We start from the raw sequence: 26,565 nt of genomic DNA, 5'->3' as shown, positions 1-26,565 counted from the left end.
TCCTTAACACACAAGATCCTCAAGGAATAATAACACTATTGTGTCCAATGGAAAAACAGGTATTTGAGAATTGGATTCTGGTACAAAAAGAGTTGACTCGTTGGAAAAGACCCTGATGCTGGGAGGGATTGGGGGCAGGAGGAGAAGGGGACGACAGAGGATGAGATGGCTGGATGGCATCACCGACTCGATGGGCATGAGTTTGAGAAAACTCCGGGGGTTTGTGATGGACAGGGAGGCCTGGCGTGCTGTGGTTCATGGGGTCGCAAAGAGTCGGACACGACTGAGCGACTGAACTGAACTGAACTGAACAAAGAGAAGTATGCGTTTCATTGTCTATGTCTTACTTGCAGTAGAAAGCAGAGAGTTTCTACAAGTTAGTTATTCATTCATTTATTGGTCCATTCATTTGTTTTTGCTGACTGATCCCCTGTGCTGGGGCCAGGCAGGCTCCCAGGCATTGGGCTAACAGGATACAGGAGAGTCTGCCCACATGGAGCTTACCATCTATGAGAAAGACAGTCCACTAAAGAAAGAATTTACAATCAGGGGGTATGAGTGCGGTCACGGGACACACTGGGTTCATCGGGAGGGCAGAGCAGGGTGACAGAGCCACGTGGGGCAGGGGCATAGAAAACAGAAGCGTCACCCAGGAGGCTGGAGGCAAAGCAAGGCTGGAAAAACAGCCCCAAACTACCCTGAGCAGCAGAAGGAAAGGGCGGGTCCAAGGGCAGGGGGTATGTCTGCTTCTGGCTGACGTCCTGGGGCATCACTGTCTTGACCTTTGGTAAAGGATGGAGATGATGGTGAAGGTCAAGAAGATCATGCTGGCCACGCCTCCGATCAGCAGGCCCAGGACGCTGCTATACAGCTGCAGGGCCTGACATCGCTCCCCCGTGTAGAAGAAGGCGGGGCCCGAGACGCACCTGGGGAGACAGGACCGAGGGGAGGGTGAGACCAACTCAGCAACAGTGGCCTTGTTAATCGCATTTGCATTCGTTGATGCTCATTTCTTGGCTTTGCTAATTGGAATTTGGTTACCGAAGATGTTGACTCTAGGTACTAGGAATTCTGTAGCATTGTATCAGTGTATCTGCACATCTGGAATTAGCTCAAAATAAAAGTTTAACAAAGAAGAAACAAAGTGGAGATCAAAAAATGCTGAGAAGGGGACTTCCCTGGTGATCCAGTGGTGAGGATTCTGCACTTTCACTGCAGAATGGGTTCTGCTTTGGGTTCGATCCCTGGTCAGAGAACTAAGATCCCACATGCCACAGGGCGTGGCCAAGAAAAAAAACTCAGTAATTAAAGAACATTTCCTTTGCTATTAAAAAAAAAGAAAAAATAATACAAAAGTCCATGATGAATAAAAAAAGTCAAAGTTTAAAGAAAAAAAGAGGTCAGAAGAAATGTTGATATTTTGAACCAATCAGACCAGCTCCCACATTGGCTACTATTCTGTCAAATGAAGGTGATGCTTCTGTCATCCCATACATCCTTTTATGAAATATTTTATACCAATAACAAGCATTATAAAAAGAATTATTAAACAGAGCAAAGTACAGATGGTCAGACCTGGATGCAGTTTCCAGCTCCAGCATTTACAGGCAAATTGCTTATGTCTTTAAGTTTCAAATTTCTTATGCCCTACAGGGAGATAAGAAGGGCCTTTATGTCACAGGGCGGCTGTGAAGAATTAGATCATGCATGCATACTGCTTGCGGAAGCACATGACATACAGCAAGCAGCCCCCAAATATCAGATATTTTTATTACTATTATTGAAAACATAACTATGATTATAGGACAACGAACTAATGGACAATAGAAATAATCATAATTAATAACTCATAAGAATATCTGTAGTCAGGGCCGATTTAAGCTTGGTCCTGAGTCTCACCATGATGGAGCATGGAAGCTAAAAGCTCTGGGTCACTCTTAAGCCCTGCAGTAGAGTTCAAAATTCCAACATTCAAGCTGTTGTTGACGATGCCCCAGAGGAGATTCAGGACTCTTCTGCTCTGGCAGGACCCTGGCTCTGCCCATCAATCCGGGGCAAAGACCCGTGGAGTCCAAGACAGCCACAGTTGACCATCTGATGCTATGGATGCTCTGACCTGAGAACTGTGCCTTCTAGCAGGATAAGAAGACATGGGGCTCCTCTCTGCCACCCCTCACCTGTGCCCCTCCCGACCACAGGGCCTACCTGCAGCTCACCATCCCCTTCACGTTCACGCAGATGCCCTCATTTTGACAAGGGTTCGGGTCACACGGGTCTCTGAAGTACTGTGGCCAGTTGTGGTCCTCCAGGGGGCCTGTGTTGTCCACTGACCGCTTCTGTCGGCTATGCTGCCCCTGGCCCAGGCTGCTTGGGAGGGCTGTCTCTAAAGAGGCCTTTCTCGAATCTTCTGAGGTCTGCTGCTCCTGGCCATGGAGAACAAGGCCTTGGGGGGTCAGCCTGCTGGTTTGAACTTGAACTTCAGTCTGGTTAAGATGGGTGATATCTCGAGGAAATAGACAAAGGGACATGAGGACAATTCACTTTCACTCCTGGAGAAAGTTCCCTGGGCCGCGTCTACCGCTCTTGGACATCACCTTTAGTGACACAGGAAAGTGGCTTTGAATCCAGTAGATTTCTATAATGTCAGCTATTTATTTATTATTTTTTATTTTTATTGGTGTATACAACTGACTTAAATATTATATCAGTCTTAAGTTGTTCAACATAGTAATTTGACATTTTTATAGTTACACTCCCCATAAAGTTATTATAAATATTGACTATATTCCCTGTGTTGTACATTACGCCCTTGTAATTTATTTCATACATAATAGTTTGTACCTCTTAATCCCCTCCCCCTAATTTTCCCTCCCTCTACCACTCTGGTTCCCTATATCTGTGAGTCTGTTTTATTATATTCATTCATTTGTTTCATTTTTCAGATTTCACATATAAGTGAAAACACAGAATACTTGGCTTTCTCTGTCTGACTGATTTCACTGAGCATAATGCTATCCATGTCCGTCATGTTGTCACACATGGCAAGACTTCATTCTTTTTTTGCTGTGTTTATTTTTAAAAGTAGTCCAATTATGGTTTTATCTGTTTAACTTAAAAAAAAGAAGCATCACATGAGCATGGATAGATTGACACTACACTGAAGTCAGTCTGAAAACTGTCACATTTGATAAATTATGCAAAAAGATGGCACTAAAATTGTCGCTTCTCCCAAGGACAGTTCAAATCAAGATAGAAGACCTTGAAAAAAGGAGTAAAACCTTGTTCCCTTAGAGCACAGCTATTTTTTAACCTAATTGCCCCCCAGAATATCCCCACCTTTCATGAGATGCTTAAAAATCCATGTAAAATTAGTAGAACACCCAGAACACAGGATTCAGGAAAAGAAGCAAAATACCTTCAAAGTCCACAAAAATTATAAGGTCATCATTTTTAAGGAAGCTTCTCCTTTTCAGCATCTGGTGGGAGATGACAGCACTCCAACCCCAGTCAATGCTTCTGAAACATTCACAACTGTTGTCATAGGACCCCACAACCGAGGGCCTGTCCCAGATGACGGAGCCATTTATAGCTGCAAAGTTACAGATAACAGAAAATCACATTATCGCTTTATCTTTCACTTTCCATTTGTCTTTGATGAGTATAGAGAGTTTTGTGGGATTTTTTTTTAATTAAAGTATAATTGACTTAGAATCGCATATTAATTTCTACTGTACAGCAAAGTGATTCAGTTATACATGTATGTATATATACATTTTTTAAACATTCTTTTCTATTATAGTTTATCATAGGATACTGAATATAGTTCTCTGTACTATACAATAGAACCTTGTTTATCCATTAGGGCTTTGTTAATCAGAAAAAAAATATGTTGGAAAAAATCAGGTTATTTACTCTTTCAAGGAGAATTAAAACTGAGAATTGGGAGAGGTAGGAGCAGAGAGAACCACTGCTCTGAAGGGTCATGGTCCACTACTGAGTCACTTCCTCAATGAAGGGGAAGAGACAGCTATAGCGTCTTCCTTTTAAGGCTTATGTCTCTTCTTTTGAAAAAAAAATATAACTTGCCCATTTCTTTATTATGCAATTTTGCTTCGCGGACATACTGACAATCAGTAATTTAGGAGTCAGTGCATCAGTTCAGCACAGAGCCTCACAAATTCTGAGTATTTAACCACTGACTAGCTCAGTGAAGCAGGATCTGCCTGATTTGCTTGTATTCTAAGGAACTGGCACAGAATTTGACACATTGCAAGCCCTTACTAGATGCTCAATGGATGAATTTATGAACGTGAGAGAAGATGACACTGAAAATTTTAATTTACATAGAAAAATAAACATTACTAAAGGGGAAAGGGAGTAGGGGGGATAAATTGGGAGTTTGGGATTAGCAGCTACAAATTACTGTATATAAGATAGATAAACAACAAAATCCTACCAGATGGCACATGGAACTATATTCAACAGCCTGTAATAAACCATCAGAGAAAAGAATATGAAAAAGAATATATATGTATAACTGAATCACTCTTCTGTCCACCAGAAACTAACACAGCATTGTAAATGAACTATGCATCAACTGAAGAAAAAAGAAAAATTTAACTTAATGCTCCAACATGATGATATTTTTAAAATTTATTTTAAATTGGAGGATAATTGGTTTACAGTGTAAACTGCTTTATAATGTTGTGTGGTTCCTGGTGTACAACATGAATCCGCCATAAGTATACATATATCCCCTCCCTCCCAATCCCCCATCCCACCCCTCCAGGCCGTCGCAGAGCTCCTGGCTGAGCTTCCCGTGCTATACACTGGCTTCCCAGCAGCTATCTGTTTTAGGCATGGCAGTGGATATACCAATATGTGCCCAAGGAGGAAGTGTGAGAAGAAAGTTCATTTCTCCTATACAGATGGGAACCGTATCTGTTGGCCCTTCCAGGTGGCGGGGCAGTTCTTCCAACCACCTACCTGTAGATGTCTGGGACTTGGACGTAGTAAACACCATGCTGGAGGACATTCTCTTCCTGACATCAGCTTCCTGGTCGAGTATCGTCATGATCACCTGTCTGTTCTCCACTGGCCACTCGAGGACAGCATCATTCTCTCCACTGCACAGGTGAAAGGTGAGTCCCAAGTACCCAGAGTTCCCGGAGCTCGTCCTGCCCTGAGGGTACAAGGTCAACCCCAAACCGTAGCCCTCTGAATTGTAGAATCGAGGGCTGTGGAGTTTGTCCCCTTTCACTGTGTTCTGCAGGACCTGGGAGAAATTCCGGACTGTCCAAACCCCTGTGGGGCATGGGGTTTCTGTCAGAGTGATGTCGTCCAGGTAAATTCCCCCACTCGAGTTCTGGGGGTCACCTTTTGTGCCCTGGAAAAGGTAGCGAAACTTCTTTTCCTCTCTGAGTGTCACATGGGCAATTTTCCAATTGTGATCAAAATCTCCTGAGGATAGAGAATAAAATTGGTAACAACTGTGGCCAGCATTTTTGGAGCACTCTTTGAGACTGGTACTGTGGCAAGTGCTTTACATGAATGATCTCATGTGATCTTCACAAACACACACAGGAGAGATCTGCTATAAACTTAAGAAACATTTCCAAAGTCACACATCTGATATGGGAAAACAGCTAAAAAAAAGGAAAAAAAAGACCTACTCTGATTTATCATAAAAATCTTAATTATGAATTTGTTTTCTATTATTATTTCATTCTGCAGGTTCTGGGTTTTCCCCTGGTACAAACGTACCACATGCCTTAATATTAGCACTGCATGCTCCCAACAGACATTTGATAAGCCAAAAGTCAAAAGATGGCAATTTCATATGTCCGTATTTACAATCCTTGGTAACACAGCAAATTCTTGCCTCTTAAAGGGCACCTGGCTGTCATCCCTCCATTTAATAAAGATGCTCTGTAAATTTCAGCCAGAAAAGTGAACTCCTCAAAACCATTATTTGTAGCATTTTCTACTCACAGAGTGGCCTGAGTAGAGACAATTTGGGCCGCTGTTTTTCTGAGTAGCCTTTTACAAAGGAAGCCTCCTCCCTTCAAGAGCAGCAGCTTCTGGGGACTTTTCTAGTGGTCCAGTGGTTAAAACTTCATGCTTACACTACAGAGGGCATGGGTTCAATCCTTGGTTGGGGAACTAAGATCCCACATACTCGGAGGCATGGCCAAAATATTAAAAAATGTATAAATAAAACCAACATTGACTGGTTTGGGGGACTTCCCTGGCAGTCCAACAGTTAAGATTCCACCCTTTAATCCAGGAGGCATGAGTTCCATCCCTTGTCAGAGAACCAAGATCCCACAAGCCCCATGGCACAGCCAAAAAAATTTGTTTTTAAAAAATGAGCAGCAACTTCTTCTGGAAGTACACAGAATGCTTCATCTGGACTCATATCATTTTAATTGAGAAATTCTTTGCTGAATGAAAAAATAGAAAAACATATTTCTCCCTTTATGTTTATGAATGAACCACCACCACAATAAAAGAATGTAAGAATGTAAGTACTTAGCTTTTATAACCCTAGATCTTGATTTTCAGCCAGATTACTCTCACATCCCCCTAACTACCTTAGCATTTTATTAATATGATTTTCATGATCTTCTCATAGAAATGCACAATATATCACTTAGGAATATATAAATGATTTTTAATGAAGTTAATGTATACAAATGGCTTCAGTTCAGCCACTCAGTCGTGTCTGACTCTTTGCAACCCCATGGACTGCAGTATGCCAGGCCTCCTTGTCCATCACCAACTTCCAGAGTTTACTCAAACTCATGTCCATTGAGTCAGTGATGCCATCTAACCATCTCATCCTCTGTCGTCCCCTTCTCCTCCCACCTTCAATCTTTCCCAGCATCAGGGTCTTTTCAAATGAATGGCTTACTTCCCACCAAATTCACAAGTAGGTTTCAAGGTACCTCAGTATATTAAATAAAGGTATCCTTCACTTTGCTGAAACAGATGCAGAAACAATTGTGGTCCACTATCTAACCGTGTTCTTTCCCTCAGCATCAATTCCTGCTTCCTTTAACCTTCCAGTCTCCACCCTGGAATCACCAGTTTTCTCTCTCCTGGCTTTCTCCAAAGTTCCAGAGAAAACTGGATTTTTATGTTCTGATCGTTTCCTTTCTTCTTTCCTGATTGGCTTCTTACAATAGTATATTTCAGCCTCACCTGAAACCGCGGCTTTTGAATGGTTAAAGCATCCCTTGAGTGGTTAAAGCGTGCCAGGCATTATGCATTTGGAAGACAAGAAGGGAGGCCTAGGAAAAGGAGGAGGAGACAGAGGAGAGGAAGATTGGGAGGAGGAGGCGGAATGGAGAGGGGGAGGAGGGTGAAACGGGCGGGGGAGGGGAAGGAGGGCAAAGAGCACAGTCCTGGGTGTGAAGCCCAATCAGTCCCCGCAGGACGCCTCCAAGTACCTTGAAAGGTCTTCACCTTGACCAGCTTGCGCACGATGCCCGTACCGTCATCCCTCCTGATCCAGACGACCAGTCTGTCTGAAGGGCTGCCTGTCATTTTATAGAAAAACTGCAGGCATTGCTGCTTCCTCTTGGGGTAAAGAATCCGAGACTCCAACATGGCCGCCTCCTCCGCTGCCCCGAAGCTGGTGTTCAAGTACATGAAGTAGCCGGCGCCTGTGGAGAGAGGACCCCAAAGTCCCATCTCTGCCCATCCACATCCCAGGCTTCCCTCAGCCCAGGCAAGGTGACAACAGTGAGCCCCGGCCATTATCCAGGCAACAAAGGCAGGAACTCTTCAGAGGAAATAGAAAGGTTGTTTGTCAATAAATACTCTATCTCCATTGACAGAATTACTGGTCGAAGCCATAGCGCCCCACTGTCTCTTTTTGATTACCTTCATTCCCAAAGTTGGGACATGTACACCTTTGACTTAAGGAAATACAGGGTTTAAGCAAAGTTGGATGGAATTTAGTGTCTATGAGATGAGTTCCATCTTCTTCATTAACTGTGTTGTTAAAAGATTCATTCCCAGGAAAAGAGCTGGCCTCCTAGTTATGTCAAAAATTGTGGGCTTCAAAGTTTTAAGGGTTAGATTTTACATATTCACAATGATAAAGATTCAGTTTCAACCTTTCCTAGCCAAATAACTGGGTGTAGATCACTAGTAACGAATCACCTTTCCTATGTCCAAAGAAGAGGCATTCAAAGCGTGTTAGGCACCAGTTGAGGGTTTCTCCTGAATGGAAAGAAAGTCTTGGAAGGACATTAAAGTAGGAGGTAAAGGGTCTATATTTGTGCCTGAGGTTGGGTTCACCCAACTCAGATATCTCAAAATTCTCTCCCCTCAAACAGGCAAGTGGCTAAACATAAACATCACTTGGAAAACCAGCTCACTTCTTCAAAGTCAAGGGCAATGAACAATTCTGGCATATAAAGAAGTCATTTAAACTTACTCCAGTAGTCATGTATGGATGTGAGAGTTGGACTATAAAGAAAGCTGAGCACCCAAGAATTGATGCTTTTGAACTGTGGTGTTGGAGAAGACTCTTGAGAGTCCCTTGGACTGCAAGGAGATCCAACCAGTCCATCCTAAAGGAAATCAGTCCTGAATATTCATTGGAAGGACTGATGCTGAAGCTGAAACTCCAATCCTTTGGCCACCTGATGGGAAGAACTGACTCATTTGAAAAGACCCTGATGCTGGGAAAGATTGAAGGCAGGAGGAGAAGGGGACAACAGAGGATGAGATGGTTGGATGGCATCACTAACACAATGGACATGAGTCTGAGTAAGCTCTGGGAGTTGGTGATGGACAGGGAAGCCTGGCATGCTGCAGTCCGTGGGGTCTCAAAGAGTTGGGCATGACTAAGCAACTGAACCGAACAGAACTGAACTGAATACTCAACCTCTTACCACATGCTCCACTCAAAACATTTCACCAAGTAAAAAGGAAGTAAACATCTGGTACAGGTCTACGTTCTGTGACACTACAAATGCCTGCTTCATCCTGCCTCATACATGGGGCACATGCCTTCCTTATTGACTGCAAGCAATGATATTTAAATAAGCTTTCCATAAAGCTGAAAAATACCTTAATGGCTTTACTATTTCATCAGGGAAAATTATATTTTCCTGCATGATCTTCTCAATACTTGATCTTAGAAGCCTGAGACTTGAGTGTTGTGAATTGCCGAGGGCTTGGGTTAAGGTAAACAAGAGCTCACAGGTCTAAGAAGGTCTCCGGGTGGTCCTTGATCAGGAATTCCACCAGATATAGTCAGAAGTATGAAGTGCAAATTCAGTAACTCAGACTGGGGAGTCAGGAGTCCTGAATTCTTGTCCTGATGCTGCCACTGACTGGGTGTGCACTCATCTCTCTGGAGTTCAAGTGGGAAGTGGCTTCTATCCTTCAAGCTCTTTGAGTCTATGCATCTACCCAAATAAGGCAGTGCTGTCTAGCGGAGGAAACCTGGTCCCATTAAGTGCCTCCTGTGGAAGAAGCATAGTGGCTGGTCAAGTTAACCTAATAAAGCTTTTCAAGATCCTTCTTCTGGGTCGTGGTCCATTCTTTTCCTACTAAAGTGCTAGAATAGTCAGTCAGCAGATTCTTCTCACACAGAGGTCACGTTTCTGTTTAGCTGAACTTGCACGTTAACCTAGCAGTAAGCCTACAAGGAGAGATTAGATTAGAGGCTACGATGGGGATTGAGAGAGAACCTCAGGTACACATCACCCTTTGGACACTGGAGATTTTACGTTTAATAATCTGATGTGTGACAGAGACTTTCACCCTCTGTCACGGTGGGAGGAATAGGGGCCATGGTTTACAACCTCTGAAAATCCCCCTGCTGGCCTGGTATCTTGGTGATAAGCTAGATCCCTTCTGTGAAGGAACTCTAACCAACAGTCACACAGGTATGGACTAAGGGACTTGATAACAGCCCAGTCTTTAAAGGGCAATTATAATCTATTACCCCACCTGCTTGCAAATAGGGTTGACATGATTTCAATACCAAGCACATAATAAAAGGGTCTTAAGATAGAAATTTAAAAATAAATAGAACCTCCAGAGAAAACGGGAAAATGGGAGGAAAAAGTAATAGGGCTGGTCTGCTCTTTAAGACTCTGTATGCTTTGTCTCCTTCCATGCTCATGATGAAGTATCAATAGCTTGATGGCTTGTTATTGTTATTTAGTCGCTCAGTCGTGTCCAACTCTTTGTGACCCCATGGACTGTAGCCTGCCATGCTCCTCTGTCCATGGGATTCTCCAGGCAAGAATACTGGAGTGGGTTGCCACTTCCTTCTCCAAGCTTGATAGCTTACAAAAGCCAAGACTTAACAGCAGCAACAAAAACAACTTCTTGTGGTCACAATTAGGCAGATGGAGCCAGATTTTAAACCCAGTTCTCCTCTGACTTTATGGCTTTTTTTTCACAGCACAAATCATATGTAGGAACTATCTGAAGTTACGCTGTTCATTATGGTGGCTACCAAACATGCATGCTGATCGATCATTTGAACTGTGGTCAGTTCAAAGTGAAATGTGCTTTAAGGATAAAACAATACCAGATTTCAAATACTCACTATAAAAAAGGGTGAAGTACCTCATTAATAGCTTCTATATTGATTACACATTGAAATGCTAAGATTTTGGATATATTGGATTAAATAAAATATATTATTGAAGAGACTCCTTTGTTTCTTTTTTTATATGACTGTTAGGAAATTTTACATTACATATGTGGTTCGCACTGTAGTTCTATTGGAGGGCACTGCTCTGGAGACATTACCTTAATTTACAAACTTCCATCCTTTTTTTTTAATTAAAAAAGTTTTATTGAAGTATAGTTGATTTATAGTGCCATAATAGTTTTAGGCATGCAACACAATGATTCAGTTTTATATATATAAACTTTAGTGATTCAGTATATATATATATATATATATATATATACTACAACTCTCCCTTATAAGTTATTACAAAATAATGAGTATAGTACCCTGCACTACACACTACTGTATATAAAATAAACAATCTATAAGTACAAAGTTGTATCTTATCAACCATCTGTCTGTATCAGTTTTGTTATTGCTTAAATATATCTTTCTTTTGCATGTCCAGAACCTGGATGCTTTCTATTGAGTTAATAATAAAGATATGAGAAATATGTTTTGTCCTCATTCAGAGTTTCAGGTTTGATAACAAGCATTCCAATTGAAGCAAAACCTGCGGCTGCCATGACCCCTTGAACCTGGTGAACCACCTCGGCATAGTTCCTCACTGCCTCTACTGACCTGTGCATTGTCCGGCCAAGGTGTGATCCGCTTGTCCAGGCTGAGCGTTGTCCTCATGGACCCAGTCAGTATCATCCCTGGTACCCTGAATCATCCCACAGATGTTTGCCTTCTCAAAATCACAGTGGTCCAAAAAGGTATGAGTTGTGGCTACAAATGATATTTTTGTCACCTGGTTAAAAACTTGAGGCAGGTCATTTCAAATGCCTAACGTCTTAGGCTACTAAGACCTCCCTGTGTAGCAGGATCATGAAACTTTTGTTTTTATTTTTCTCAAATACAAATCCTACTGTCACCCATTAGATCATGGAACCTGCGAACACAGATGCAGCCCTACACACCTCACAGAGTCAAATGATAAAAATGCTTACCGTCATGCTTTGCTGTAAACACCAACTGTCAACTCCTTTCAATTAAGAAAGAGGTACCAACTATGATGGGCCTTGCCCTTAGTAGATCTTCTCTACGTACGTGTTGAACAGGATTAAAGAATGTGTCTCAGAAGACTAGCAGAGCCATTTTAGACAACATCTCATCTCTGAGGATTAGATGACCCTAGGAGCCACTAAGCCCAACAAAGAATTTTGCAAGATGCCAAATACTTTCAAGCTTATAACTATCTTGAGCTTTACATGATGATGCATCCTTCAGAAGGAAGCCAAAGAAGTAGGACAATTCCAGCTCCTTTCATTGATCCAATACTGTCATTTCACAAAATGCAACCACATCATTGATTTTTGTAACCATTCTGTGAGGTAGGTGTTGTATTTTTTTCTAAGGAGAGAGAAACTAAGTTTATGTAGTCTGTCCATTTCCCTTAATGAAATGGACAGGAAATTAGCAAATTAACACAAAGGAAAATGTATGGGAAACCTATAAGGTCAATGGGGGTATCCAGTCCTCAGACTCAGAGGTACTCACTGCAGTTGTACATTCGGTTCAGCCTCTCCAAATCAATGGCACTGAAATCCATACGCTGCCCAATGATGGAGTTAAACTCAGGGATCTTGGCCGTGATGGTAGGGACACTATCATTCTTGTTAAATGAGAGAGGCCGGTAGTGCATCAGAGACTCGTAATCATAGGGTGTGTTGAGGTCTGTGATGAAGCTGTCATCATAGGTGTTAAAGTTGTGCTGGTAACCTGTCAGGAGGGAGTCCACATGTCCTAAGCAGTCATGCCATTTCCCTGTCCCACCCTCTGACTGGATACTCAAGCAGGGACCAGAAAGGGGATGGGGCAGAATAATATTTCTTTGATTTAAGTATATACACACATTTAACATATTTTATAATTATATAATATATATTTTTATGTATTTATTAATATTTACTAATAATATTGCAATGTATTATTGTTGTTTAGCCGCTAAGTCATGTCTGACTCTTCGCAACCCCATGGACTATATATAGCCCACCAAGCTCCTCTGTCCATGGGATTTCCCAGGCAAGACTACTGAGGTGGATAGCCATTTCCTTCTCCAGGAGATCTTCCCGACCCAAGGATTGAACCCGTATCTTCTGCATTAGCAGATGGCTTCTTTACCACTGAGCCACCAGGGAAGCCTTATTACAATGTATTAGTATGCTATATAATAGTATATAAAATTACTATAATGAACATTAAAGTATATATTATATTAATAAAAATATGCACATATTTAATAGTATATAATATAAAATGCATGTTGTTAAGTGTATATTTAAATCAAAGATTCATTTTTATACATATAAATAAATATGTGTGTGTGCGCATAAGACTTTGAGACAGAGAAGATAAAATATCAAAGTTGAGGCAGATATTCCTTATGGCAGAAATAAGGAGTTTTTGAATTCAGAAAAATATTCAGGATTGATTCATCTCACTACCAGCCAAGTACCTCATCCACCAAGAGTTATACCTGGACAACTCTCCGACAAGTTAGGAAAAAAAAACCTGAGGGGCAAAGAAAAAGGTTAGCAGCTAACAAGAACATTGCATCCTGTCAATCAAGGCTCACTTTCTCCTGCTCCATAAAACGCCCCATGATGAGAAAAATAAAATAGGAAGAAAACGGACTTTCCTTTCAAAATAGAAACGGAAAATATTTTTGATGAGATTAGCCCAAGGAAGAGAATGTGCATTGTAAAGTGAAATGCCAAAGTGAGATACCATTCAGATGTTCCGTTAATCCAGCAGCCATTAATAATTTACTATTGTAGCTATAGGAATAGGAAGTTCACCGATTTTTCATTTTCTTCTTAGGGAGTGACCAGAAAACTGAACGAGAATGCTCAGCTCTCCCAATCATAAATTTCCACCTTCATCTCCTTTTCCCTTTTTAGCTTTCCATCCAACTGTATTTATTAATTAGAAGAAACTGTGATCACCTTTCAAAGATATCAACACAGGTACACTCAAAATTGAGGAACTCTGGCAGGTGGCCCCCAAATACTTTTGGAAAAACCTGTGAACCCCTCTGATCAAAAACTTGTTTTAAGTATAAAATGAGAATACTGATGTTTCATCCTTCCAATTCACAAGGCTTTTGTGAGGACTTAACCCGAGAGGGATCACAGATAAGACAGACTACAAGAAATAAATGACCCAGATAGGCAAGGAGGAAAGTCATTCCTTCTAGAGCACTTGGTCCTTCGATGGCAGTTAAGAGCTTAAGATTATAAAAAGCATCAAAGTGGTGTGAGGACTAGGGTCAGGAATCTCCTGGTGACTCTCAGCGGCATCTTAGGCAAGGCACTTTCAATTCACTGGCTGTTTTCCTTAACTTTCAATATAATCATTGGATTAGAATAGATGACTTTATTCTTTATTGTTCAAGGAGACTTATCAGAATGCTTGACCCAATAAATGCTTTTAGTACATTTTAAAATTTAATTCAACACAGTTTTGTCATGCCTACTATTTACTGGGAGCTGTGTTAGGTGGGTGGTGGCCCCTGGCAGTGACTAGGACAGGCATGGTCCTGTCTTCAGGGAGCTCATAACCGAGGGCTTGAAGAGGAAGTGACCTTGTAAAGCAGAGATCATGGGCAAGCCTTTTCTGTAAAAGGTCAGATCGAAAATACTTTTGGCTTTGCAAGCTGTATGGTATCTGTCACAACTACTCAACTCTGCTGGTATAGCTCAAAACCAACCATAGGTAACACATAAACAAACAGGAGTGGCTGTGTTTCCATAAAGCTTTGTTTACAAAAGCAAACAGATATGGCCCGTGGGCTGTAGTTCTATAGTTTGTAGGTTCCTGCTAAACCTCAGACATGTTCTCCTTAATGGAAAAAAACAGATTCAGAAAACACAGTTCTGACTTCAGAAACGGAGATGGATTTGGGGAGAGAATTGTATTGCCCATAGAGTCTCTAAGGTAAGGTAAGGTGAAGTCACTCAGTCATGTCCGACCCTTTGTGACCCCACGGACTGTAGCCCTCCAGGTGCTTCAGGACCCCCATGCTCCTCCATCCATGGGATTTTCCAGGCAAGAGTCCTGGAGTGGGTTGCCATTTCCTTCTCCAGAGGATCTTCCCAACCCAGGGATCGAACCCAGGTCTCCCACATTGTAGGCAGATGCTTTAACGTCTGAGCCACCAGGGAAGTCTCTTCTTAGTGTAAATAATGAGGCTGCCATCAGCTGAAGATGAGATGCGGCAAAAGTCATAAATTACCCTGAGTAATAATACTGCCATTGCTTATGATCTTAATTGGACTGAATGTCTCGCTTGAGAAAATTTCTCCAGTGATGGCAGGCAATTGAGGCATAAGGAATTACACCTGATGAAAACATAGACTGGAGATGAGCAAACATGGTGAGTCATCCACGCTCAACCCAGAGCTGAGCACACCTGCAAACTCTCCTGGCAAATGTGCAGAATCCCTCAAGAAAGGGGATTTCCTATAGCCTTTGTTGTTGTTGTTTACTCGCTAAGTCATGTCCGACCTTTGCGACCCCATGGACTGTAGCCCACCAGGTGCGTCTATCCATTGAATTTTTTAGGCAAGAATACTGGAGTGGGTTGCCATTTCCTGCTCTAGGGGATCTTCCCAACCCAGGGATGAAACCAGTGTCTCCCGCATTGCAGGCAGTTTCTTTACCACTGAGCTACCAGGGAAGAGCATTTATGTAGCCTGCACGCATGCTAAGTCGCTTCAGCTGTGTCCGACTCTTTGCAACCCTATGGACTATAGCCTGCCAGGCTCCTCTGTCCATGGGATTCTCCAAGCAAGAATACTGGAGTGGGTTGCCATGCCCTCCTCCAGGGGATCTTCCCATCCTGGGATCAAATCCACGACTCCTGCATTGCAGGTGGATTCTTTACCACTGAGCCACCAGGGAAGCCCTCATATAGCCTAAAACCATTTTAAAAGCACTGAGCATCATGTTCTTCAAGACTTAAAACCACACATATTTTCTGCTTCCTCATGTCATGTTCAGCAGAGTTAAGTATACAGAGGAGAAAGTGAGAAATTCAGGCCTCTAGCAAACACAAAGTCTAATAACGCCCTGAGCCTCATAGTCAGAGATTTGGTTCTCTGACCTCTGACCTGCGCTCTTCTGTCCCCTCTACGCAGACCCAGATATAAAGCAATTAGGCCAGGGAGACAAGCATATGTTTTTGATCTATTATTTCATACCTGGTAATGGATTAGGGTTTCTGGTTAAGTTTTCATTGAAGTTGTTACAATATTGCTTCTTTTTTATGTTTTAGTTTTTTGGCCACTAGGCATGTGGGGATCTCAACTTCCTAACCCAGGGATCAGACCCCCACTCCCTGCATTGGAAGGTGAAGTTCCAACCCCTGGACCGCCAAGGAAGTCCTTCGATTAGGTTTTTACAAACCACATGCTTTCTCCTCCTCCCACCTGCACTCTATCTTCATAAAATATCAGAATAGGAGGTGCCAAGAGGGACACATAGTGTAATAGAATTAGCCATCTGTACCCCCTCCTCCTGTGAGAACCACTGACGCAGCTTCCTCCCAAGGAGCTAGTTCTGGCAGAAGTCTTTTGGGGATTCACATTTTATTTTAAAGTATGGCCAGTCCTTCCAAGTCCTTAAAATTATTACAGATGCACTACCATCCATGAACTCATATGTGAAATTGAGATCTAAATGAAACAGATAATTACAAGGCCATGATTTGCTTCATGAAAACCATGTGTGGTCATCACTAAGGCATTTCCAATCCATTAAGGTTTCATTAAGCTATCATTGCCAAAAATAATGCTTTTCCACCTCCTGGACTAATTCCTATTTTAAAACTAGGTGTTTTCAGAAACACAGCATGGAATTTCCCCCCACCCATTGGGCAATTCTTTGATAATAATATTTTCATGTACTCAAAAGCTTTCAGCTTAGTTGTCTCAAACAAAGAAGGTAGGTAGTGTTGAAGGAAATCCAGCAAAACTAAAGAACATCAGAATTGTTAGAATAACTGCATAATAACATGTGAAATAAAATTGTGTTATCCTTTACAAAGCATGGGCTGGGGGGAAAAAAAGAGGCACTTAGAAAGGATAAAGAAAAGATTTATACATTTTGGTTAATCAAAACTCCAAACTATTAGCTACAGTTAACAAAATTGGGAGTATAATTTCAGCTAAAAGACCTTTTTTTTTCTAATGTAGTTGTTGTTCTGTTTTTAAACATATATTGTTGATTTGGTAGAGCACAAAAATCCTCAAGTATCTCAAGTTTATTATACAGTTTATACTTTCCTAAAGTTACACGAGATTTCACACCCAGAAAAAAAGGACCCTGACATCCTCAAGGATCTAGTTCATTTTACGCACTAAGACAGGAAGTAGAATTTTAGATAGAGTTTCAACAAAAACACTGAAGCAAAACAAAAGCATCTGATTAACTTTTCAACCCCACATTGAGATGAACAACATTCCTCATTTCCTGAGACCCTTATCCGGGATCAGTTATGATCAGATCAACTCAGCCCAGAGGAGAGGAGGTCATAGTCTGTGTTCCTCCTGGAGAAACTGAAGCTCCTGTTCACACATAGGTTTGGCCTGGTCATCCCATGGTTGATCTGAGCAAGTGATAAAGGTAATAGCAAATCCCACCCAATCACCTTGGGTTCATACACACCTGGAAGAATTTCATCCCACCAGATATTCACATAGTCATCTCGGTCCGTCCTTGACTGCTCATGGTAAAACCCCAGAGCGTGCAAAATCTCATGTTCAACGATGGCCTTATAGTCACATCCCTGACCAATAGAGAGGTTCTGTCCCACGTGTCGGTCGCCAACCTCAGACCAGCACCTATAGAAAGGAGATAGAAATTTTCTTCTAGAGAATTCTCAAGTGGCTGTAATTCCTAAGTTTCCAGAATACAAATTTGAAGGTTAGGTTTGATTTTAAGAAGAAGTTGTTATTAGCCTTTTCGTACGCTAATGGTTCAAACTGTGTGACTGGTTAAAAAAGCAACATTTCCTGGAGGGATTATTATGTAGGGTTTACAAGTGACAGACCATTATAAAAGTGGTATCTACTCAAAGGCAAATCAAACCTAATAATGCATCAGGTAAAAAGAAGGAAAAACTGGCTGTTTTCTTCACCTTCACAAACCCATGGGGCAGTCCAAAAAAATAATGCTATTGTTTTTATACCACAAAGGTGTCTCTGAGTGGTGGCTACGGTTGATTTATACTTTCTCCTTTACATTTTAATGACTTTTCAAATTTCCTGTAATGAGAAGGTATATGCTTTATGATTATGAAAAAGACCCTTATTAAAAATGCAAGTTCATCAAGTTCATATCTTGGGATTTTTCCAAATCTGCAGCATTATGACAGCACACAGCAGGCTCCCTAACTTATGTCTAAAAGGCTCCAGGCAAGAAGGACTCATAAATTCCCTCAGAAAATAGTGGACTCAGGAACTGCTGGCAGATACTCTAAATTCCTCACGTGCGGGCTCTTTCCCTCTTTTTCCCAATTATTTTTGTTTTTGCTCATAAATCTGATTTTCCATTGCTATTAGCAAACCAGGAGCTGCACACAAATTGTCTCCTTGCCCCCTTTAAGTTGAGGAACAAGGCTCTATACGCTGACCCGTGCTCAATAGAATGAAAGATTTACCAATCATTTTAAATGCTACCAATGAAGTGTGAATTCCCTGGTGACAATCACATTAAATTACCTGCTATTGCTTTCCCCAAATTGCTAACATCTTATATGTTCAGATGCTAATAGACTTGAATTCTACTCAAACACAGATCTTAGTTATTTTCTAACAACTTTATTAAGGTGTAATTTACATATCATAAAATTCACCAATTTAAGGGTACAATTCAACGATCTTTAGTAAATGTATTGAGCTGTGTAAATATCACCATGTTTGCCTTGCCTCTCAGATAATAGCATTTCATTACCAAGTCAGAATTTACTCTGCAAAATATCCACAATCCAGAGGAAGCATATATTATTTATAATTTTTAACATCCCTCCCCCAAAGAAAGGTATAAGTTGTAAAATACCATGGCATTACCACTCTGAAATTTTGACCTTATCTTTCTGGAAGAGCCCTGTTAACCTCCAGCTTCAGAGCATCAGGATCTCCAAGGGTTTGGGGTGCTTTGGGCCAGTCATTCCCTGGACCTTCTTCCTCCCTTTTTCTCTCCCTCTAACTTAAATGTAAGAGACATCCCAACCACAGGCAATGAGAGTCCCCAGATTGATGGGTTGTTTTGTGTTTTTTTTTTTTTTCCCAAGAAAGAATTTTATTTTCAAAAAATTTTAAAATGTACTATTTGCTTATCTTTTATTGAAGTATAATGTCTTTACAATGTTAGTTTCTGCTGTAGAACACCACAAATCAGCTATACGTATATATATCCCCTCCGCCTTGGACCTCCCTCTCACCCTCCCCCCATTCCACCCATCTCCATCACCGCAGAGCTCGGAGCTGAGCTTCCCTTGTTACACAGGATTTTACCTCTCTTCCCACTCTCTATTTGTTCTTCCTCCTCCTCTGCCTCTACAGTCTTCTCCCTCCTCCATCTCTCTGACACTCAGCGCCTCTTTCCCTGACCCTTCGATTCCCTCTGCGTTAGAGATCCTGCGTCTGCATTCACCGTAGCATATTAAAGCTATTTACTTACTACCCCACCACCCCTCCTGCCAAGTGCACACCTTATGAGGTCTAAGACTCTTCTCTTGAGAAGCTAAAATGAATGCTAACTTCCTTCTCTACCTTTGTTATTCATCCATGATAAACAAAATCCCCACCTTCACAACTAGACAACCAAACCCAGGCAACACCTACAGGCCGTGATGGGAACCACAATGTGAATAGAAACCTCCAGGTGGATCTTTTTTTTTTCCTTAATTTTTATTGGACTATAGCTGGAGAAGGAAATGGCAACCCACTCCAGTACTCTTGCCTAGAAAATCCCATGGACGGAGGAGCCTGGTGCAGGCTACCGTCCATGGGGTTGCAAAGAGTCGGACACGACTGAGCAACTTCACTCACGCATAGTTGCTTTACAATGTTCTGTTAGCTTCCACTGTACAGCGAAGTGAATCGGCTATATGTACACATATATCCCCTCTTTTTCTGGATTTCCTTCCCATTTAGGTCCCTACAGAGCACTCAGTAGAGTTTCCTGTGCTACACAGGCAGTTCTCAGCCAGTCAGTTCAGTCGCTCAGTCGTGTCCGACTCTTTGCGACCCCATGAACCACAGCACGCCAGGCCTCCCTGTCCATCACCAACTCCCGGAGCTTACTCAAACTCATGGCCATTGAGTCGGTGATGCCATCCAGCCATCTCATCCTCTGTCGTCCCCTTCTCCTCCTGCCCCCAGTCCCTCCCAGCATCAGGGTCTTTTCCAATGAGTCAGCTCTTCGCATGAGGTGGCCAAATTATTGGAATGTCAGCTTCAGCATCTCATTAGTTACATATTTTATACACAGTATCAATAGTGTATATATGTCAGTCCCAATCTTCAGATTCATCCCATCCCCTCGTCCCCTCCTTGATATCCCTGCTTGTTCTCTAAGCCTGAGGTACATATAGCCAATGAAATATTACTCAGCCATTAAAAAGAATGAAATTGTACCATTTGCAGAGGTGTAGATGGACCTAGAGACTTTCATACATAGTGAAGTAAATCATAAAGAGAAAAGCAAATATCATATAATATCACTTACATTGACAGAACTTTTCATAGAAGTCTAGCCAACGGAGTACTCATAATTGAAAAGAGTACCATCGATAGAATGCAGCTTTAATAAACTTTATTTTTTTTAAAAAAGGGCTGTAGTTTAAAACATGACCTCAACCCAGAAAAGAACTGAGATGAGTCTCCCTGGTTTCTAGAGGTATCCAAACAATGCATTCTTCATAGAGCACAATAAAAATGTGATGCCACTTGAAGAAATTCACAGTGAAATATTTGATTTTGCTTTTAGTTTCTTTCCAATTTCTTTGTTTAGTCTTTAAAAGAGATCTGTCACTTTTTATAAGTCAGAGGATGGATTTCACACTCTGTAACATTTCATACTCACCCACTAAACTCCTGAAAGATGATGTATGAGCTCTCGCCTTCATAGGGCTTGAAATCCACACAGGACTTGAGGCGGAACATTTCAAAGGCATAAAGAATGGCTCCTTTGGCATTCAGCGCTGCAGAAATCAATATAGCTATCAGTGAGCCTTAGCTAGATCTGGGATAATATATATAACCTAGAAACATAGAAACTCACGCTGCTGTATGAAATCCACTGAAGTCCATGATAGATTTTTTGATAGTAAATATAGCCCTTGGAAACTAAAACTGACAAACCATTTGTGTATACAAACACACTAAATGCTAAATACATAATGTGTGTGTGTGTGTGTATCTACAAAATAAGAATACACTTATGGTATGTGCGGCTGAACAAAATCATAAAATAATTTCCCCACTTTCTCCCTTTCATTTTCCCTCATTTAAGCAAAAATTCTGAGTGCATTGCCTCAAGAGACCAACATTGCCGAGCAGAAGACAGAAGTGACTTGAGTCACAGATAAATTACCTTGGAGAGAAGCGGTGATTCCTTCCCCCAATCTAAAGAGACTCTCCCTCTTGCTGGAGAGAGACAGCAGAGCTAAGAGAGGTTTGAGGGTTCTGAAAGCATAAGGAGTTAAGTGTGATATTTACACAGCTTCCCTGTAAGATCCCCATGGGGTGACAAGGCTAGACAGGGAGTTCTGCAGACAGCCTTAGAAAAGATTTCTGTAACCCAAGTTTGGAACCAAAGCAGCAGAAACCTATGTACCTGAATCAGCAAGAGTACTAGATGCCTGTTAGTAACCTTTGCGGACTGATGACCAAAGATCAAATGTCACTCCTTTTGCTTAACCTACACGTGTGCTTACCTTGGTATTGCATAAGACAAGGACGAGGTGGAGGAGAAAGATACACCAGAGGAAAGGAGATTGTTTCTCACTTTGTGTGTGTGTGGTTTTTAACCCCATCGTTGGTTGTAGGTCTCTGAGTTAAAAATTAAGCTAAGTTCTATAAAATTAAATTGTATTCTTGCATACTTGATTTTTGGGGATTCTCCCAAAGAGTTTATCATTCTTGGCACTTTACCATGTACTTATCTCACATTTTTCTGCCCTTTATTTAAGGAACTCCTGAGTCGGAGACTCTACATTCAGATGTCATAAAATCATATTAAGGTCATTAAAGGAAGTCATTGGAATAATCAGTAAATAAATTGTGGGAATAACACACACAACAACAGTAGGAGCAGGCATTAAACCTGTTTGAAGATTTTCATGAACTTTTATGTATTCTCACTGAGTAACATCTTTAAATTGAAGACAGCTTGGTTGCCACAAAATGTAAGAAAAAAGTTTAATTATAATTCAAGTCACACTGTCTATAAGCTTGTGTTGCTTTTGTTATCTTCAACCCAAATGGTGGAAACACTGAGAGTGGTGGATTTAAAAAGCACATCTCATCTGTTTGCAGGGTAGGAATAGAGATGGAGACGCAGAGAGTGGACATGTGGACTCAGTGAGGGAAGGGAAGGGTTGGACAAATTGGGAGATTAGGACTAACATATATACACTACCACGTGTAAAACAGATAGCTAGTGAGAACCAACTGTATAGCACAGGGAGCTCTGTGATGACCTGGAAGGGCGGGGTTGGGAGGGAAGGAGGAAGGGAAGTTCAAGAGGGAGGAGATCTATGTATTCACGTGGCAGATTCACTTTGCTGTAGAGCAGAAATTAACACAACATTGTAAAGCAATTATACTCCAATAAAGAACATAACTGAGAACAATAGCATTTTTTTCTGTGTAACTTTTCTCCTGAAAAGGTGCTGGAAGCAACACTGATACAAGTGATGGAAAATCTTGAAACACAATCTACATCTCCTGAGAGTGGGAGCAGCCCAGCAGCTCATTAAGATTGAGCAACACTGTCCTGACATCCCCTCTGCTCTGGAGTCTTCCCATCCACAGAGGACGGGCCTCCCAGACAGGCATCGCATCATCGTGGCTGTTGAGCTGTTAGTCAGCTGCTTGAGGTCAGCCAATGTCCACACATGGTTTCTAATATTTCTTTTATTTCCAACTACTCTTATTTCCAATGATGAGCAAAATCTAATTTATATTGTCCTTTTTCTTAAGAGACAGAAAAGAATAGAAAATTTTAATACCAAGGAACAAGAGTGATGAACATATGAAATATGGTCTTTTCTATTTCTCAAAAGTGTGACATGTTTGTTTTGCAACAGAAAGGGAAGAAATCAATATGCTGAAACTGATATCCTGGTACCATATTTAGAGTCACTTAAACAAAACTCTTATTTCAGGTGTACATTTTTCATTGCTATGATGTCAAATTGTATTTCATTTTTGTCCTTTGTGTTGCTCTCTTGGTCTAATTAACATGTTAGTGTGTTCTGCATTTTAAAAAGTACTATTTGACATTCTGCATCTTAGATTGGTTAAGCAGCGTGAGTTTCCCTGAGATAAAGACTCCTCAGAGCTTAGAAACTCCTTTAGATGTTGGCAGTTACTCAACTTTGAAGCTGATGACCCGGAAGAGAGAGGAGAGAGAAGAGTTCAACTCAAGGCTTCTAATACAGAACAATTAATGTTACCCAGATTGTCGGCCAGGATGTAAGGGATGGGGAACTTCCACCTGGTGCTCGGGTCTCTCAGGCCATTTCTGGAATTCTGCAGAAACAAAAGGCAAAGCAGACTGGATGGCTGGTCTCCTTGGCTTCCTTTCCCCTTTGTAAACTCTCACATCACAAACAATCTGTCACACTATTTAAACAGTCATGTTGTCTTCAAATTATAAAAACAATAAATGTCCATTATAGACAATATAGAAATTTCCAGAGAAATTTTTAAGACCAAATAAAGGATGCTTGCTCTTTGAAAGAAAAGCTATGACTAACCTAGACAGCATATTAGAAAGCAGAGATATTACTTTGCTGACAAAGGTTCATATAGTCAAATTTATGGTTTTTCCAGTAGTCATGTACAGATCTGAGAGTTGGACCATAAAGAAGACGGAGCGCCAAAGAATTGATGCTTCCTAACGGTGGTGGTGGAGAAGATTCCTGAGAGTCCCTTGGACTGCAAGTGAGTCAAACCAGTCAATCCTAAAGAAAACCAACCCTGAGTAGTCATTGGAAGGACTGATGCTGAAGCTGAAGCTCCAATACTTGGTCACCTGAAGAAGAGCCTACTCGTTGGAAAAAACCCTGAGGCAGGGGAAGATTGAAGGCAAAAGGAGAAGGGGGTGACAGAGGATGAGATGGTTGAATGGCATCACCAACTCAATGGACATGAGTTTGAGCAAACTCTGGGAGATGGTGAGGGACAGGGAAGACTAACGTACTGCAGTCCATGGGGATTGCAAAGAGTCAGACATGACTCAGCAACTGAACAACTATGAAAGAGACCTACATTTCCTCAAAACTGAAATAGTCACTTTCAGTATGGTGGTGGATTTCCTTCTCTCTCATTCTTCACTTCTTAGGAAAATTGGGTGGACAAAGAATTTAATAATTATAGACTCTTTCGTTTTAGTCACTAATGTTTTCATCTTTTTTTTTTTTTAAACCAGCAAGCACAGTGGAAGTCTTTGTGCACACGAATCATGGCTGAGATTCTTCCATCTCCACAATGGTCATCCCAGGCAGGGCTGGACAGGGCAGGGCTCACTGTCCTATCATAGCCAGTCCTGTGGGAACGTTCTGGTGTCACTGGAAGGTACTCACCTGCAGGAGGATGTCCCCTTGAAAGAGGTCCAAGCCTGCAGCTAGATGTGGATTTAAAAAGAGAAATATTTGAACAAGAATTGCTAAAACGCATCTCTTATAAAATGAGTCTTTTCCATTGTTGTCCTTAGTTATTCATCTTTATGTGGTTAAACTTTTTTTGAAACAATACAAAAATTCATTTTAATTGAACAAATGTAAATAGCTAATAAATTTCATATACTGTCACATCCACTGTTGCCGTTTTGGGGGACAAGAAAACTTAGAGGGTATCCTGCTTAGTGAAATAAGTCAGATGAAGAAAGACAAATATTCTGTTATCACTTCCATGTGAAATCTAAAAAATAAAACAAACTAGTGAATAATAAAACACAAACATAGAGACACAGAGAACAAACTCTTTACCAGTGAAGACTGAAAAGGAGGTTGGGAAGGGCAAGAGAGGGGTAGGGGATAAAGAAGGACAAACTACTGTTTATAAAATAAATGTCACAAAGATACAGTGTACAGCATAGGAAATATATCCAGTATCTTATAATAACTATGAATGGAGTGTGATCTGTAAAAATATTTGATCACTATGTTGTACATCTGAAAGGAATATAATAGTGTAAATCAACTATACTTCAATGAAAAAAAAGAAACTTTGTCCAAGAATCTTAAAAAGTGAGGGGTGAATTAGATGGAAACTTTTTGATCATTGGCATCAAAACTCTTACACTCTAGGGATCAAAATGGGACTTCTGAGATAGGAAGTGAGGTACTAGGTGATCATTTCAAAATGAAAACTGGAAAAATGAATTTTTTATAAAAAAAATCTTGTTATATATTTCTAGAGCCACTGCATACTCACTAGTTCTAGAAAATTCAGTCTAACCATTATTCTCTTTTCATGTTTTCATTTTTCAGAAATGCTGCAAATTCTAATGAGGCACCAATGAATAGTTCTCTCCTAAAGTTAATCAATATCATATTCTGAAAGTTAAGAGATTTTCAGCAATTCTATCGCAGAGTTTTAAATTATTTAAAGACATTAATAATGGCAGAAATTACACCCACCTAAGTTGATTTCTGAAATATCCTTCTGTTCCTCAAATTCTCCATCATATACTGTTAAAAGTGGGGAGAAAATTGTTATCAGTCTTGCTGAGCAAATGAAAGTTCAGAAAACACTCTATGTATTTCAATTAGTTCTTACCATTTCCTTTAGAAAGATGGTTAATCTGAAAAGAAATAAATATTCAGAAAAAGGATAACATATACTAGAATTAATATTTCTAAATACCCTGAAGAGCAGAACCCTACTTACCGATACAGCTGCTATGTGGGCAAAAAAACAGATGAAAGAAATAATGCAAACCAATCTCATCCAAATCATTGTTGCAAGTGAATAGATTTTTAGCAACGACACCTTGTGATAAGCAAAGACACCTTGAACCTTGCTCCGGCTGTCATATTAGAAACTTTGACCCTTACCTGTGTTCTGTAGCACCGAAATCACCAGAGAAAACATCTTTGCTGATTTGAGGACAGATACAAAGTTTCACAGAAAAGCTCAAGTTCCAGAGACTAGAGAAGTTTGAAAAAGTTTATACTGAAATGAGCATACAAAAATAAGTAACATTCCTACATACCAGGAATAACCATTCATATACATAGCATAATGTAACTGGTAAAAGATCCATTTCATAATAGAAATAAAAGCTATCTATAAAATGATAACAAATTACTTAAATCAAATAAAAATGATTTAGAGTTGTATGTAAATATAATCATTGAAGAACATAAAGAACTATCTATACACACATATATATTTATATTTTTATATATATACATAAATTTATATATATATTTATGTATATATATATATTTATATTTAACATAGGAAATATTCATGGACAGGAAGACTCAGTATAATAAAGATGGCCATTAATTTGATATTAGTCTATAAACTCAATGTTATTTCAATAAAAATGTTTTTAAAAATTTTTAATTGGTGTATAGTTGATTTACAATGTTGTATTAGTTTTGGGTA

General features: G+C 40.6%; 1 protein-coding gene across 1 annotated transcript; it reads right to left on the bottom strand.

Annotated features, from left to right (window-relative positions):
• On the bottom strand, nt 1-25,914 carry MEP1A (meprin A subunit alpha). Its single transcript, XM_043908732.1, has 14 exons — nt 25,840-25,914; nt 25,729-25,753; nt 25,590-25,640; nt 24,531-24,571; nt 23,400-23,475; nt 20,804-20,921; nt 17,381-17,556; nt 12,212-12,433; nt 11,291-11,440; nt 7,452-7,667; nt 4,987-5,460; nt 3,416-3,589; nt 2,206-2,503; nt 1-926 (listed from the first exon to the last, which is right to left on the bottom strand). The coding sequence occupies exons 1-14, from the start codon at nt 25,906-25,908 to the stop codon at nt 770-772; spliced, it is 2,247 nt and encodes a 748-aa protein (XP_043764667.1). The 5' UTR covers nt 25,909-25,914; the 3' UTR covers nt 1-769.
• Nucleotides 25,915-26,565: the final 651 nt, after the last annotated feature.

This window comes from Cervus elaphus, chromosome 7, assembly GCF_910594005.1.
Source record: "Cervus elaphus chromosome 7, mCerEla1.1, whole genome shotgun sequence".
NCBI lineage: Eukaryota > Metazoa > Chordata > Mammalia > Artiodactyla > Cervidae > Cervus > Cervus elaphus.
The sequence above is the reverse complement of the archived record's forward strand: the minus strand, read 5'-3'. Positions and strand labels throughout refer to the sequence as shown.

What these genes read in the sequence shown, in the direction of transcription:
- MEP1A (XM_043908732.1), bottom strand. Translation starts at nt 25,908, where the DNA reads ATGATTTGGATGAGATTGGTTTGCATTATTTCTTTCATCTGTTTTTTT. An exon ending in AAGGGGACATCCTCCTGCAG is followed by an intron (nt 23,476 to 24,530) that starts GTGAGTACCTTC and finishes TTGTTTCTGCAG; the next exon opens with AATTCCAGAAATGGCCTGAG. An exon ending in CTTGGCCGGACAATGCACAG is followed by an intron (nt 7,668 to 11,290) that starts GTCAGTAGAGGC and finishes CTCTCTCCACAG; the next exon opens with GCGCCGGCTACTTCATGTAC.